We start from the raw sequence: 14,943 nt of genomic DNA, 5'->3' as shown, positions 1-14,943 counted from the left end.
AATTGACAGTCGATGATTGTCAACGTAGATTGGCTTTTTGTCAATGGTCTCAGCAGAAGGTGCAAAAAGACCGATTTTTTTTTATTATATGCTTTTTGGGGATGGGGTTACATTTCACAAAAATGGAATCGAGAATCGGCATAATTTTCATTACTATGCATCAAGCAATGCCTATTTTGTTAACATTCATAGTCAAACTAGGTGGTCTATAATTTTTTGGGGTGGTATTGTTGGCGATTATGTGATTGGATCCATATCTTGATTTTCTAAATAATCATTTGCCAATTCTACTACAAAATGTACCGCTTAATATTCGACAACGAATGTGGTTTTTACACGACGGTGCTCCAATTCATCACACTGCTCCTATTAATTCACAATCATATAAATATGTATTAACTTTCCTGAGAGGTGGATAGGCAGAGGAGGACCAACTGTTTGGCCACCGCGATCACCGGAATTCTCCAAAATTGATTTTTTCATGTGGAGCTATATAAAAGACCTTGTATACCAGAAGCCTCCAACAACACCAGATATATGAAAAATAAAATATGAGAAGCTTTTAATAAAATTGACTTACAAATGTTAAGAAATGTGGCTCTGTTATTTGAATATCGGTTACAAACTTATATAGACGTTGAAGGTGGACATTTTGAACATTTACTTTAAACTTATTTCCTTAATACATATCACATTAATCATTACATTCATTACATATTATTATGATTCATATTTTTTGTTGATTACTTATTGAATAAAAATAGTTTTTCTTGTTTTCTACATAAGTTGTTTTGGATATTCTATATCATAATGGAATTATCGACCGATGTCACACTAAAAACACTTACCCTGTATATATATATATATATATATATATATATATATATATATATATATATATATATATATATACATTTGGTTTTAGACAAAAGCCACCTGCCTATAAAAAAGTCTGTTATGATTGAGCGGGTATCGTTTCCCAGTGCTAGTTATGTTGCGGGAAAATATTTCTTTACCATAAACAACTTTGTCTTAGTTGAGTGAATCATTTTCCAGACAATTTAAATAATTAGAGCATTGTTAAAATGACAGCTAATAATAAATAAATCAAATATAACATAACGCGTGTCATTTCACATCCACCTTAATTTTGGTAATGTTTATTTTGGCGAATATCGTATATTTAGGCTAATTATTATGTTATTACTCACCTAACTTAAATGTAACTAGTTTTGGAACTGGTGTGGCATCATCGACTGAATTTTCTCGCATTTGGAGATATGTGTTCATCATTCTTGTGTACTCGTTTATGCTGATATTAATCTGCAAAATAAAAATAAATATTACAAAATGTTCTTGAGCAATTATTAGGATTGCCCTAGAGGCTATGCTACATTTTTTAAACATTATTCATATATGTAATATTTTGCCTGTTATTTATTATTGGCTTCAATCTTCACATTAATTTTATTTAGACAAACAGGTGTTAATCGTTTTGATTAACATGATAGTATATGATGTCCAAACATATGGCGAGAGTAGCACTATGGCATTTTATGTTATCTGGGAATGTCAATTAATAAAATTTTGATATTAGACAATATGAAATATTGAATACATTTTAAAGAAGACATGGAGGTCAAATAATTTAATAAATAGCATAACAATTTAAGTTTAGTATGGAAAAATTGATACATTATATTCTATTTTTGCATTCAGCGTCTCCTGTGGATGTTGCTGATGAAAAAAGTTGCTAGTAAAAGGTATATAATCTCTCAAATGCCATATAGTGAAATTACATACTACTAAAATATGTGAAAACAACTGTTTCTTTGTAAGAAATTTTACGTTACTCTTGCACTTCAGTCTTCATCTCTTTTTATCTGTCGAATTATTTTCCTTCAAGGTTGTCTCTTACATAGCGAAATACCTTTTTCTTCCATAATGATTGAGGACTTCCTTATTGCCTTTGTTATTTTTATCCTCTATTGGTGATCCTCAGTACATGACCAAACCATTGGAGTTATCTTATTTTATGATTTATAGTTTCTGTGAAATTAATGCCATATAGATATACTTAATTTCTTCATTTCTCTCTAGAATCAACTGTTCTTCTTCATGTACGATGTCCTTTCAGTGCGTTGGCTACCATCATAGCTATCTTAATTTTATTCACTGCCACCCTAAATAGCATGCCTGTATCAATACTATACCAATCTCGCAAGCTCTTCAACCATGAAGTCTTTCTTCGTCCTGGACTGGAGTGTGTGAAAAATCGACAATACTTGAGATGATTTAATTAAACCAGTGTTATTAATTCAAACAACAATTGTTCTTTTTAGTTTGATTCAGATTAAAAACATGGTAAATGTAATAAGCAATTAAACCGAAAGATATTTCTTTTATTCCTTTTATTCCTAAATTTATACCACTTTCGTGCATTAAGAGTCTGTACTTTCTTCATAACACTGAAAAGACTACCTGTTACGGTGTGAAATTAGTGGCATAGTGGTGAAACAGAAATGTAGAGGATGGAGCATGATTTTTTTTTAATTCATGGTCATGATTTATTACTCTGTGTATTTTTTTACGGACTTTGGATTACTTTTAGTATTTTTACGTTTTTACTAACATTTCACATACCTTTATGTTTATATACCTACATTATTTACATGACCTTTGTCTAAACATATTAAAATCTTTATTGGTAAAGTGTAATTAAATTTGATATTCAGCTTTATCTTTAACTTGGCGTCTTTATAGGTACGATAGGGGTACATACTAAAGAAATTATTTGCCCCTATAGCGTACCTTTTATTCGCTTTGATGAGCCGAGTAATTCGTTTTTCCGGCAACCATAGGAAATCCTATGGTTATCTGTTTGCTAAATATACAGAAGTTTTGTAACGAACATTATTTTATACTACAGATATGTAGTACTTTATCAAGGATCGAACAGGTTATTTTTTTAAATCATGGCATTGTCCGACTGAATTCTTAGTTAAACGTAAATTTAACGAATAAACGAAAGTTTCTTTCGTTAATTAAGACATTAAAATCAAAAACGATGTAATTCTTGAGCGTTTAACGATAACTCCATTTGTCAGAACAAGATAACTGTCTTTGATTGACTATGTAACTGATTAAGGCAATGCACCAGGTACAAAACCATTTATATTTACTGCAAAAACTTGTACCGACAGAGGTAGGCTAATTATTTTATATACACTGATACCACCTGTCGTGATAGGACTTTATTCTAGTTAGATTTAGCGCAGTCTTTACAATATTTGAAAAATAAATGACAATAAAATAATATAAAATTTTGGGATCTTTATTTGTTTTAGAAAATCTGGCATAAAACGAAATCAGAATAAATATGACAAAATGATTTTACCAGAAGTTTTGTAGAGTTTAGAGAAGTATATAAATTTGGTTTCTATAAAAATTTAAAACGAAAATTCTCAGTGGTTGGCTGTATAAGACAGTTTAAAAAAACTTACAATGAAGTAAAAAGTTCTTTTTGTAAAATGGTATAAAATTTTATTATTAACATTTTTAAAAATTATCAAAATGGATTTATAAATTTTTGGAACGTTTTCGATCCTATCAGATCATCTTCAGAGAAAAACATCTATAAAGTAGTTCAAACTAGCCACATAATGAGGTTAGATGAAGGTCCGCGGGAGATAACAGAGGATAAAAAGATAAAAAAAAAGTTGGCTGGATAAAATTACAAATGAAGAGGTAATACGCAGAATAAATAACGATCCAGAAGTTATACTGAATATAAAAAAGAGAAAACTTAAATACTTAGGCCAGCTGATGAGAGGACAAAAGTACACATTCCTACAAAATATAATGCAAGGAAAAATCCAAGGACGCAGAAATTCAGGCCGTAGAAGAATGTCCTGGATGAGAAATTAGGGAGCGTGGTTTGGCTGTACCACTAACGAATTATTCAAAACAGCAGTAAATAAAATTAGAATCACAAGAAGAGGTCAGATAAATTATATCATTTAAGTAACAAACATTATAATTATTGAGACACTAGGTCGATGATAAAGTATTACATTTTTTAATGGGACGTACAATTTACCATGTCGAAAAAGGGAACCTTACGACCTTAGGAGTAACAAGAGTTGGTGTTTTATTATTAATACAAGTTATAAGAGCACAATGCTACGATGGGTAGATCATATCAAGAGATGTCTAGTTGAGATTATCAAGGAAAGTATTCATCGGCGAAAGAACGAAGAAAAAAGTTTGAACAAATTGAAAATTAGAATCTGGGCGAGTTAGATTAGAGGTAATCTATTATTATATTCCAGCTAAGAAAGCTGGAATATTTAGGTCACATTACAAGAGGTGCGAAATATGAGATATTAAGGCTCATAATGCAAGGTAAAATCAAGGGTAAAAGATCCATAGGACGACGAAGAATTTCCTGGCTGAGAAACCTAAGAGAGTGGCATAGTTGCAGCTCAGTAGATCTTTTTAGAGCAGCCGCCAATAAGGTACGGATAGCTGTGATGATAGCCAACCTCCGATAGGAGAAGGAACTACAAGAAGAAGAATTATTATATTCTTTTTATTATTTTTTTAAAGGCCTAACATATATATTTCTAAAGGTTTCCAATTTTAATGTTGCCAACGATCATATTGTGTACAATATATTATCGTGTCAGCATTTCCTTTCTATGTTTCTAAAACTTGCACATATCCTTCGAAAACTCTTGAATATCGACTGAATCATGTTTCTGAAGTTAATAAAATAGGACCAAATATTATTTTTTCTAGATCACTTGACAGATATTAAATATGTGGTATATCGTTGATCTTTTACTCCCAAACACTGACCTGTTCTTCGAATTTTCTATTGCTCTGTTTATATCAATTTCTGTTTTACTAATCAATCAATGTAAAAACTGGCTTAGAAGTTCATTATTATCTGTAGTAACTGCAACGCCTAACCTTGTTAATATAATTTAAATATGAGTTAAGTTTCTTAAGCCAATAAATTGCTAACAAATATCATTTACTAATCCACGTTATGTGTCATGTATTTATGTCAGCTGATGAATCCGATATATAAATAAACCTAGAGTTATGATTATAAAAAATTACATAATAATCTGGCTATTTTTAATTATAATAAATACCAGATCTTACACAAGGTTGTAGGTCTTAACCGAAAATTAAAGAGTGAGGAGCGTTTCAAAAAGAATATATCACTTTTCTGAAGATCAAAAAGGACTTTCATCTGCAATTTTTTTACTCAGACTGAAAATAATTCACATGTAAGACACATTTTTTCGTACAAAATTATAAAACAAATAAATAGAGGAAAAAGATATTTAAAAGTCATTATCGAACAAAAATGGATATAACACTATGAGAATCTATGGTATCACTCTGAAGATAGACTTACAGAGTTGACCTGATACCAAAAGATACAAGTTAGAGTATATTGGCCAAACGGGACGAACCCTCAAACGGGCGTACAACATTCCATAAACTGGAATAAATAAGAAGATTACTCTTTATATAGATATTATTAAAGTATTCTAGCAACTTCAGGCAATTAATTGGTTGTGCATAAGATATAACATTTTTTAATTTATTGTAGTATTGTAACGCCATTGTATAGTCTTTACAATATTAAGTATTAGATATTTACAAAAATAATAGTCTTTAAATAATTTAGCATATTTGGGAAGGAACAATTTGCACCAAGCGCTTTCTCTAGGTTTGGTGGTTCGGATTCTTTTGTAATTATTAAAAACTTATGTGTAGCACTGTAATGACCTAATCTAAGACGGGTTATTGTCACCCGATCTCTTCTTTTGGTGGGGAAATATCTCAAAGGTTTAATGTTCGGTTTAAAGGGTCCGTGATTTGGTAACACTTGAAAAATCATTAGTTATCACATATTTCACGATCTTAAGCCGCGTTTACACGATGACAATTGGCGAGACAATTGTCAGAAGACAACTGACTGGCATGAAATTTTTGTCTTCGTCTAAACACTTCAGGCCAATTGCCTTGCCAACTGCCCTCACAATTGGCCCAAAATTCAGTTGCCTCCGGGAGTAGACTTAGGACAATGAGCTGCGCCCAGTGAGCCCCCCCACCACTCGAAATCTCAATTGTCGCGACAATTGGCGCCGTGTGAACGGTGTAGGCCAGTAGTGCTGTCTTGTTTTTTGCCAGTTCCCTCACCGGATACAACAGATGACGAGCAGTCGGCCATGTTTTAGCTGTCTACTGCCATGACAATAGTTGGCCCCGTATAAACATCTTCTCGTTCAACTGGACTGGCCTCCGACAATCCGCAACCACGTGATGACAATTGTCATTGGACAATTGTCATCGTGTAAACGCGGCTATAGAGTCAGCTGAGTTGATATCTTCACGCGCACACTTATCTGATTCTTCATTATCTCGAATTCCAATATGTAATGGGATCCAAAGGAAGATTACCTATCAGACTTTATTTGATTTTTCCTGAAATGTGATTCTCTGGGTATATTTTTCCTATAGATTGTAATGAGTTTAGTAAATCAGTCAAAATGATGTAGATTTCTGTTGTGGTGAAGACATAATATATGTGACCCTGTATGTGGCATATAATTCTGCCTTAAGAATACGGTAGTGTATTGGCAATTTATATTTTTGACAAATATTAGAAGGGATAACTGCTGCTCTCACGCCATCTGTTGTTTTTGAAGCATCTGTATATATTTGAGAGAAATTTGTATAGTTTGATGTAGGTATATATAATTATGGTTTATTAGTGGTATGCTTGTCCAAAGAAGTTAAGGTAGGTATTGTTTTATGTACTCCCAATGTCGATGATGCAGAAGGTTCAAAACTAACGGAAAAGCAAGAAGGTAAAGTGGTGTTAAGAGATGAGAGATGCATTTTGATTTGGTGGTAAAAAGGTTTGTGTAGACGTGGTTTACTGGAGAAAAATGTTGTTGAAAAATAATCGATTAAGGTGATCGTATTTGAAGGTGTGGTTGTTGGTACTTGCGTTTGATTTAATTCCATAGGTAAATTTTAAGTACATTCTTGTGTAATAGAGTGATAATTCAGCTACTTTGCAATACAGGCTTTCTATTGGTGTAGTTCTGAAAGCTCCCAAGACAATGCAGTGCAGTATTGCAGGGAGTGGATGGTATCTAAAAATTTTAAGGGAAGACTCATTAGCCAATGAATACACTATTCCACCATAATTACCACCAGATCTGATTAGTATTCTGCAGAGCGAGAGCATAATTTGTCTATCAGCTCCCCAGTCATTTTTAGATAATAATTTAAGAACATTACCTAAGTCTTGCTTGGCATTCGATTGCCAATTTCTTAATATGTTATTTCCAATTTAGTTGTTGGTCGAATGTCATTCTCAAAAATTTAACATTATTTTTTCGAACTAGAGGATTGTTATATAGTGAGAGTAGAGGGTGATTAGGGTAGCTTTTCTTTGAAAATAATATAAATTGTGTTTATTCTGTAGAAAATTGAAATCCACAACTTTGCGACCACTTCTCTTGTTGATGTAAAAACGTTTGTAGCATATTCGTGATGTTTTCCATATTTTGACTTCTTGCATAGATAACAAGATCGTCTGCGTCTAAGAGACCTTTCAATGGTGAGTTCATACTATCTAAGACATCATTAATTGCTACTAAAAAAAGTGTAGGGCTTAAAATTGATCCTTGCGGAATACCATTCTGTAGTCTTGTTTTTGATAATAACATATCATTAGTTTTAAATTAGAATGATCTATTGGCTTAGAAATTATTAATGAACGCTAGTCCCCTAATATTTAAATTATGTAGTTTCTTAATTATTAGGTATTTCCAATTAATATGTCAAAAAATAATGCAACGCATTTTTGATTGGCACCAAAAGCTTCAAATACGTTATGCGGACTTTATCATCCTACATTTTTTAAGATTCTCTATATCTTAATGTTTTTCTTTTTCCTCTATTTGCCATGTTTATTCTCAAAAAGTAATTTGGGTTTTATAACAGTTTGGTAATACCGTTTTGTAACTACAATCCTTTGTTCCGATGATCTAAACTGTAATATATTTATATATTTTAGCTTTCTATCTCTTTTCCAAATCATCCCTTCTATTTAGTAATAAAACAAATACTGTAAACAACGAATAGTTGCCTTTTGTAGCTACAAATAAATATTTCTCGAACAGCATGGCCTGTTATTCAACGCCACGTCTTTAAGGGGACGATGTACTTACTCTTCATAAGTTTTTTTTGACGTTCCTTTAAACTAAGTTGCTACGAGTATAATTATGTGTACGATTCCTCAAAATGTTGTGTTCCCAATTCTATTTTGGACCGCTTGCACCGATCGAACAGTCAACCAAGTTTATGTTTTATCATTCTTTAGTTTCGAAAGACCTTTCAGATCCTAATAGTTTAGTATTTGTTTAATTTGTAAACTTCAAAATAATATTAATACTCTTCAGAGCGAATTCTGGAACACAACGAAAATAGGTTCTTACTTTTTTAGAAAGATCGGCTATTTTAAACCAACAGAGTTTTTCGTAGGAAAATCTAAAATTTAATTGAATTTAATATTTTTAACATATTTTACTTTTAAGTTATGAATAACGAAACGAATGAGCATCCTATGAATTTGATCCTAAAGCACTGAAATTTGAAGAAAATATTATTATTGTTTTATAACAAAACAAACAAACCCTATCTGTGTTTTACAAGTATTTCTTTAATATTGCAGTATCCAATCATCATCTTTATGGCCTTCTTTAGCTATTGAATGCATGTCCTTGTGATTTTTTTTTCTTGAGTAAATATATTTGCGGTTACAATAATTAGGCTGCTTTAGGTCCTTAGGTTAGGGTAGCGGGTAGATATTCTTTAACGTTCCCGGTAAAAGATAGATCTACTTCAGGGATGCGACCCTACCCACGTGAGCTATAATTATCTCCCAATCTTCTTCACATTTTTAGCCAAGTTTGTATTTCATTTAGGTTAGCCTGTATTCTGTGTGATGCTACGGCTATGTCTTCATTAGAAAAGTTGCTACTGTGACTTCTGGTGATGTAGGTAAATCCGCAGTAAATATCAGGTACAGCACTGGTCCGAGAACAGTACCCTGAGGGTCTCCAGCCATAATTCGGTAAAGTCTGATATACTCTTCATGATGTTTTACAAGGTAATGGCGGTCTTGCAGGTAGGACCTTTGAGATTTGGAAGTAATTGTTAGGAAGAGAATTTTTGATTTTGTATAAAAGGCCATTATGCCAGATGTTGTCAAATGTCTGGGAGATGTCTAAGAAGATTCCGGAGCAATATTTCCTGTTTTTAAGTGATTGGCGTATTTGTTCGTAAACCCGGTGAATTTTTTCAGTGGTAGCGTGCTGTGGCCTAAAGTCAATATAATATGAGGTATTATTTGTCTGTCAATTAAAATTGGCTCTATTCTGGATAACAGCAGTTTTTCCAATATTTTACACATAATAAGGAGCAGGCTAATAGGTCTGTATGACTTTATTTCCTTTAAGGATTTTACGGGTTTTGGAATTAATATTATTTGGGCTAATTTCCAACCTAAAGGAAAATGTCCTGTTCTTAATACAGCGTTATGCAGTTGTGTAAGGTAAAATGTGGCTTTTCTTGGTAATTCCTTTAAGATTTCTACGGTAACTAGGTCATACCATAGGGAATTTTTGGGGTTTAATTTACTGTGAATAATATTATTGTCTTCGTTCAATGTTAATTTTTTGACGTGACAACGTCTTAAATTAGGTTGTGGCTCGGAGTCACTCATGAAAAAGTGTAACGCCCGCTCACGTCTGTTACGATGAGTCACCGAACGAGAGAGAGGCCCGCCGGACCGGCGAATGCCTTGCGTCTCTCTCCCACTCAAACATGATCGGTCCGCTGCGCGCGCAGCACTAGAGAATTAGGCGCGTTGAATCACATTACAGCAGAAACACTTCCTTTTATTTCATATTTCTCCTATCATCGTCCTATCCTCAACAAAATCACTCAAATAGAAATTAGTTAAGTTTAAGTTTACATGTACAATGTTTTAGTAAACAAAATATATTTCTATAGTTAAAATTTGTGCAATTCTTATTTTCATTCAATTCCTTGTTCCTATTGTGCAATTTAATAATATTCATATCAATAAATATTCTACCGAGAAAAAGACGTTGTCACGTAAAATCTTCGCCCGTAAAACCGACTTTACAGGCAACCGATTTTTTTTGTCATAAAATGGACCAGTTTTACCCGTCAGACATAACAATCGGAAAACAAGTTCCGTCAGATAATATGAAAAGTTGTTTTGCTGCTGTTAATAAAAGTATCTTAAAAAAATTACCTGGTTATCTATGAATTTTGTCACAGTTGTTTTTTTAAATGAGTTTCAAGTTCATAGGGAGATTCTAGATAAATTTGGACTTCATTATCTATATTAATACGTTCATCTGCAGGAAAATGCTGGAAAACCGTTTTAGGATAGTCAGCAAAAATTTCGGCTGAATTTTTATTGCTTTTTGCCCATGCGCCATCTTCAGTGCGGATTGGAGGGTTGAAAAATTGAGGGCGTTTTATTTGTCTGGATGCTTTCCAGACTGAATACTCGGCTGCTTCTGTAGGCGAAAGATGTCTGAGAATGTATACCATTATTTTTGTAGTTATTTAATAACGCTTTTAACTGTGTTTAGCTGCCATCTACGTCTTATAATATTTTCTAATATTCGTTTCTCTCTATTAGTTGGTAATTCTCTGAATTTTTCCCAGTCTGTGGATTGGTTAGTTAATGTAGCAGATGGTGCTCTGTAAAGAATTTCTAAACTTCTATTAAAACAGGAGAATGCTCAGAAGACAGATCATAACAAGAAAAAGCCCTCAAGTGGTTGTTTGATAAACCCATAATGACACCAAAATCTACCAGATCTGGTATAAATGTTTGCCAGATCTGCGTTTAAATGATATGAAATATATATTTGATTTTGATTAAATTTAGCAAAACCTTGGAATATAAGAAAATAGGCCATAAAAATTGGTTAAACAATTTCATATTTTTGGCAACGTTATTATTTAGTTTTTATCCCGAAAATTTTCGAGTATTATATTGACGGTCCTGTATAAATGCTTCAATATTTTGTACTTGTTGAAACATAAACGATTAGAATATAATTTTCACTCTCATTAAACAATCATAACCTGTGGAATAGCTATTCAGAAATGATTTATTAAAAAAATATACAGTGGTGCACGTACAATTTGAATTCAGTCATCACTTGATGCCAATAAATATTTTTAAATAACTCATTACCATAATTCAAATAAACATTATTTCAACGTCAGATTTACTCGTCTATCGTATATTACAAACGAAAAGTAACCTGGTTGATATTTTTAGAGTAAATTTAATGTTAAAACTTTGACTATTGTGTGTATTATTGTGTAAATTGGGCCAATTTTTATATGAACATATTCTAGAAGTAAGTTCATCAGAAGTTCGAAATTTCTCTCTAAAACAAATGTTGTTCAATTACCTTGTAGTTTCTTAATAAAAAATATGAAGGTAGATATCATCCCGGCCATTAACCGTTCTTAATGGCCAGGTAAATCCACTGGCATTTATTTTAATAATTATTGCAAATACCAAATTTGCATATGCATAACTTTACATTTGTCTATCTCACTTTGATGCATTAATTAATTGTAGCTCATCTCTTGAATTGAAGTGGAATGTCAAAAACGATTTGTGCAACACCTTTTAAATACCGGTTTAAGAAATAAATAAAGCTATCAAATTCCATAATACGTATTTGTAAACATTTTGAAATTAGTTGATTTACATTTGTTTTTATAATACTGAACTTACATGGCAATGAAATATTTCATTAATTCACACATTAAGTCCACGATGCTCATATTTTTTATATTAAATTTCATAAAAATCCTGAATGTGTCACTTTAGAGATCGAGGTTATGTAAGAACGGAATTTTATTTATTATACTTACAATAAATTTATTTCAATCTCTCTTCTGCGGTCTTTATTTTTGGTCTTTTATATTGAATTAATTTTATACTAACAGGCGAAATTGCTAAAAGAAAATCAGATGATTTGTCAGGACAATTAGCACCAAAACTTAAATGGTTGGTGTTAAAACTTATAAAAATGAAACGAACCAGTTCAGTATACATTTAAGACTAACTTTATTTTGTTCCTAAAGTGCATACAATTGAGAGTTTACATGTAACAATCTTAATTTCCTGTAAATGATATATGGCGCTATTATTTAAATTTTGTTTAGTTGATATCGGATATAGAGCAATATCGGACATAAATCTTGTTTAGGGATGGGATAAAAAGTGTAAAGAGCTATGTATGGTGGTATTAAAGCAGTTGCGTTAAGTAGAACAAAAAGCAAGAAAGAATTAGACGAATTGTTTTACGACCCAAAGATAAGCACAGTAATTGAGTACCAAATTACGTAACTTCACATTAATTATTAAATAAGTTTGTGATTTATTCTGTGTTAGTTTAAATTTTGTATATGTTGTTTATTATTATTTATTATTATATTTTGTTTATTTATTGTTTTTATTTATTTATCTTTTAACTATTTATTTATTTTAATATGCATTTTTATTTGACGTTTTCATTATGATACGAACAAAGTTTTAATATTAAATTATTAGGTATTTGTAACATCGATTTTAAATCGCTTTATTTCAGGGAAAGCACATTCAATTGATCGGAGCTGACGTGAAGAGAATCTGGGAGGAAAATTGTTAACATATATGGCATATTTAGTTAATTACCTATGATGATAAAGGTTTAAAAACTCTTCATAATAAATATTACATCTTTAAATCATGTATTTGTAAACTTATAACAAAACATTACTAATGTTGGACTCCAAAATGATTACTACATGATACTACAAAACTTTTGTTTAACTTTCAAGAATAAACTCACCTACAGACGGCAATTTATTCGTGGGGTTTATTTTTTCAGAAAGGTGAGTCACCGAGTTCAAAATGTATTTTGTACTTACGAGAATCGATATGTCTTAAAAAATGTTGAAATAGAACAGTAGTATTTGTTTTCTGATTCATCTAATACGTCATTGGGGTATATTTTCATCAGAAGATCAAATGATGAATCTTTGCTTTTCAGTTTTATAAACAGACACTTATTTTCGACATGAATGTTTTGATTTTCTTTTATGTAATGGCCATTATATACAATCGGAGAACACCTACCTAAATCATGTGATACCGCATATACAGGGTGACTAATGACCCACTTTAGGAGTTTACGGCTTTTTCTCTAATGCCATATTTTTAATTGATTTCGCATAAAATTGATTTAAATATCTTCAAAATGCAAAAAAATAATACATGACCAAACACTAGATACAGGGATTATACATTACAGATCTGTGGAATTATATTTCTTCATCTAAAATAACAGGATACGATATGTATAACAGGTGCCATGAAAACAACACCAACTGCTGCAATGGAGTTGGTCATTGGCATCACGCCTCGAGACATATATTTCAAAGAGGTGGTGCTGGTGACAATGATGCGACTACGCTCAGCTGGTACAAACTTTGATGTAGGAATGGGCCAATTGAGAACTCGTTTCTGGCGGGGAGAGCTGGATGCGCTACTCCTGCTACAGGCAGGCCGCGACTCAATTAAACCAAAGTTCGTCTTTGACAAACCCTATAAAATGGAAACAAGATAGTATAGGGAGACAAACGTGGCAAATGCGTATTGCATATACACCGATTGCTCCAAAATGGAAATAGGCTTAGGATGCGGGATATACTCCAGATCACTGAACCTAAGAATAAAGTGGGGTATGGGCAAAAATGCCAGCGTAGCTCAGAAAGAACTGGCTGGTATCTCCATAGCAAAAGAGATAAACCAAAAAGGTATAGCCGGGAAATCTATAATAATCTGCACTCATAGCAGACAAGCGCTACTTGAATAGACCGCTTGTCATATAAGGGGTTAGTAATGGAGTGTCACGAGTCACTAACTCAAGCTTCGGATGATACGGTAATACCATAATCCTAAAGTGGGTTAAAGCACACAATAGAAACCAAGGTAACCGCAGTGCTGACCAACTGGCTAGGAAGGCGGCAGGCCTAAGACTCTTAGGGCCTGGGGTTCTTTTTGGTTGGTTAAATACAACAATCGCGGAAATTGTCAAATGTCACTCCCATACGCAAACCGTGAAAAGATGGAAAGAAGAGCAAAGATGCAGACTTGCTAGGGTAACACTAAGTAACCTTAGAAAGAGGAGTAACCATCAAAGAAGTACTTGGGAATGACCAGGAAAAACCTAGGCTTGACAGTTGGTTTTTTAATTCGTCATTGTCAACTAAGGAAACACCTCCACATACTAGGGCTAGTAGACACACCTCACCACGAGAAGACGAAACTGTAGAGCATGTCCTATTTGAATGCCCGGAGTTATCGTTAATACAAAAGTACACGTTCGGCGAGTCTTGGCCCATACCTGCCCACATAAGGGAGATTTCCCCTGGTTACTTGTCTACTTTCCTAGAAATGGCAGGATGAACAATGAGCTAAAAACGAAAGCTCCCTGGTAGGATGCACAATGGGTCAATTGTGGCCCAAGTGCTGTGGAACTTAACTCGCCCTCCCTACTCTACAGATACAGATACAGAAAATGATATGTTTTCATGAAAAAACTGTAGAACAATTAATGAACTTCAAGTACAGAAAGGCTGTAATAATTAAAATAAAATACACAATAAAATAAAAGGCTGGTAAAACTGATACATCAAAAAACATAGAATGTAGTTAAGAAAAATGGTAGAAAAACAGAAAACATTGAAGTTCAAAAATAGAAAAATAGGAAAAATAAGAAGGTGAAAAAAGAA

General features: G+C 32.6%; 1 protein-coding gene across 2 annotated transcripts in view; it reads right to left on the bottom strand.

The window, feature by feature from the left end:
* Window positions 1–14,943, bottom strand: part of mav (TGF-beta domain-containing family member maverick) — a 209,280-nt gene that overhangs the window by 54,944 nt on the left and 139,393 nt on the right. For both annotated transcript variants that reach the window (XM_072546745.1, XM_072546744.1), the window contains exon 2: window positions 1,212–1,323. In XM_072546745.1, coding sequence (XP_072402846.1) covers window positions 1,212–1,293 — 82 coding nt within the window. In that variant the 5' untranslated portion in view covers window positions 1,294–1,323. The remainder of the gene's footprint in view (window positions 1–1,211; window positions 1,324–14,943) is intronic.

The sequence above is a fragment of the Diabrotica undecimpunctata genome, chromosome 10, assembly GCF_040954645.1.
Source record: "Diabrotica undecimpunctata isolate CICGRU chromosome 10, icDiaUnde3, whole genome shotgun sequence".
NCBI lineage: Eukaryota > Metazoa > Arthropoda > Insecta > Coleoptera > Chrysomelidae > Diabrotica > Diabrotica undecimpunctata.
This window is presented reverse-complemented; position numbering and strand designations above follow the sequence as displayed.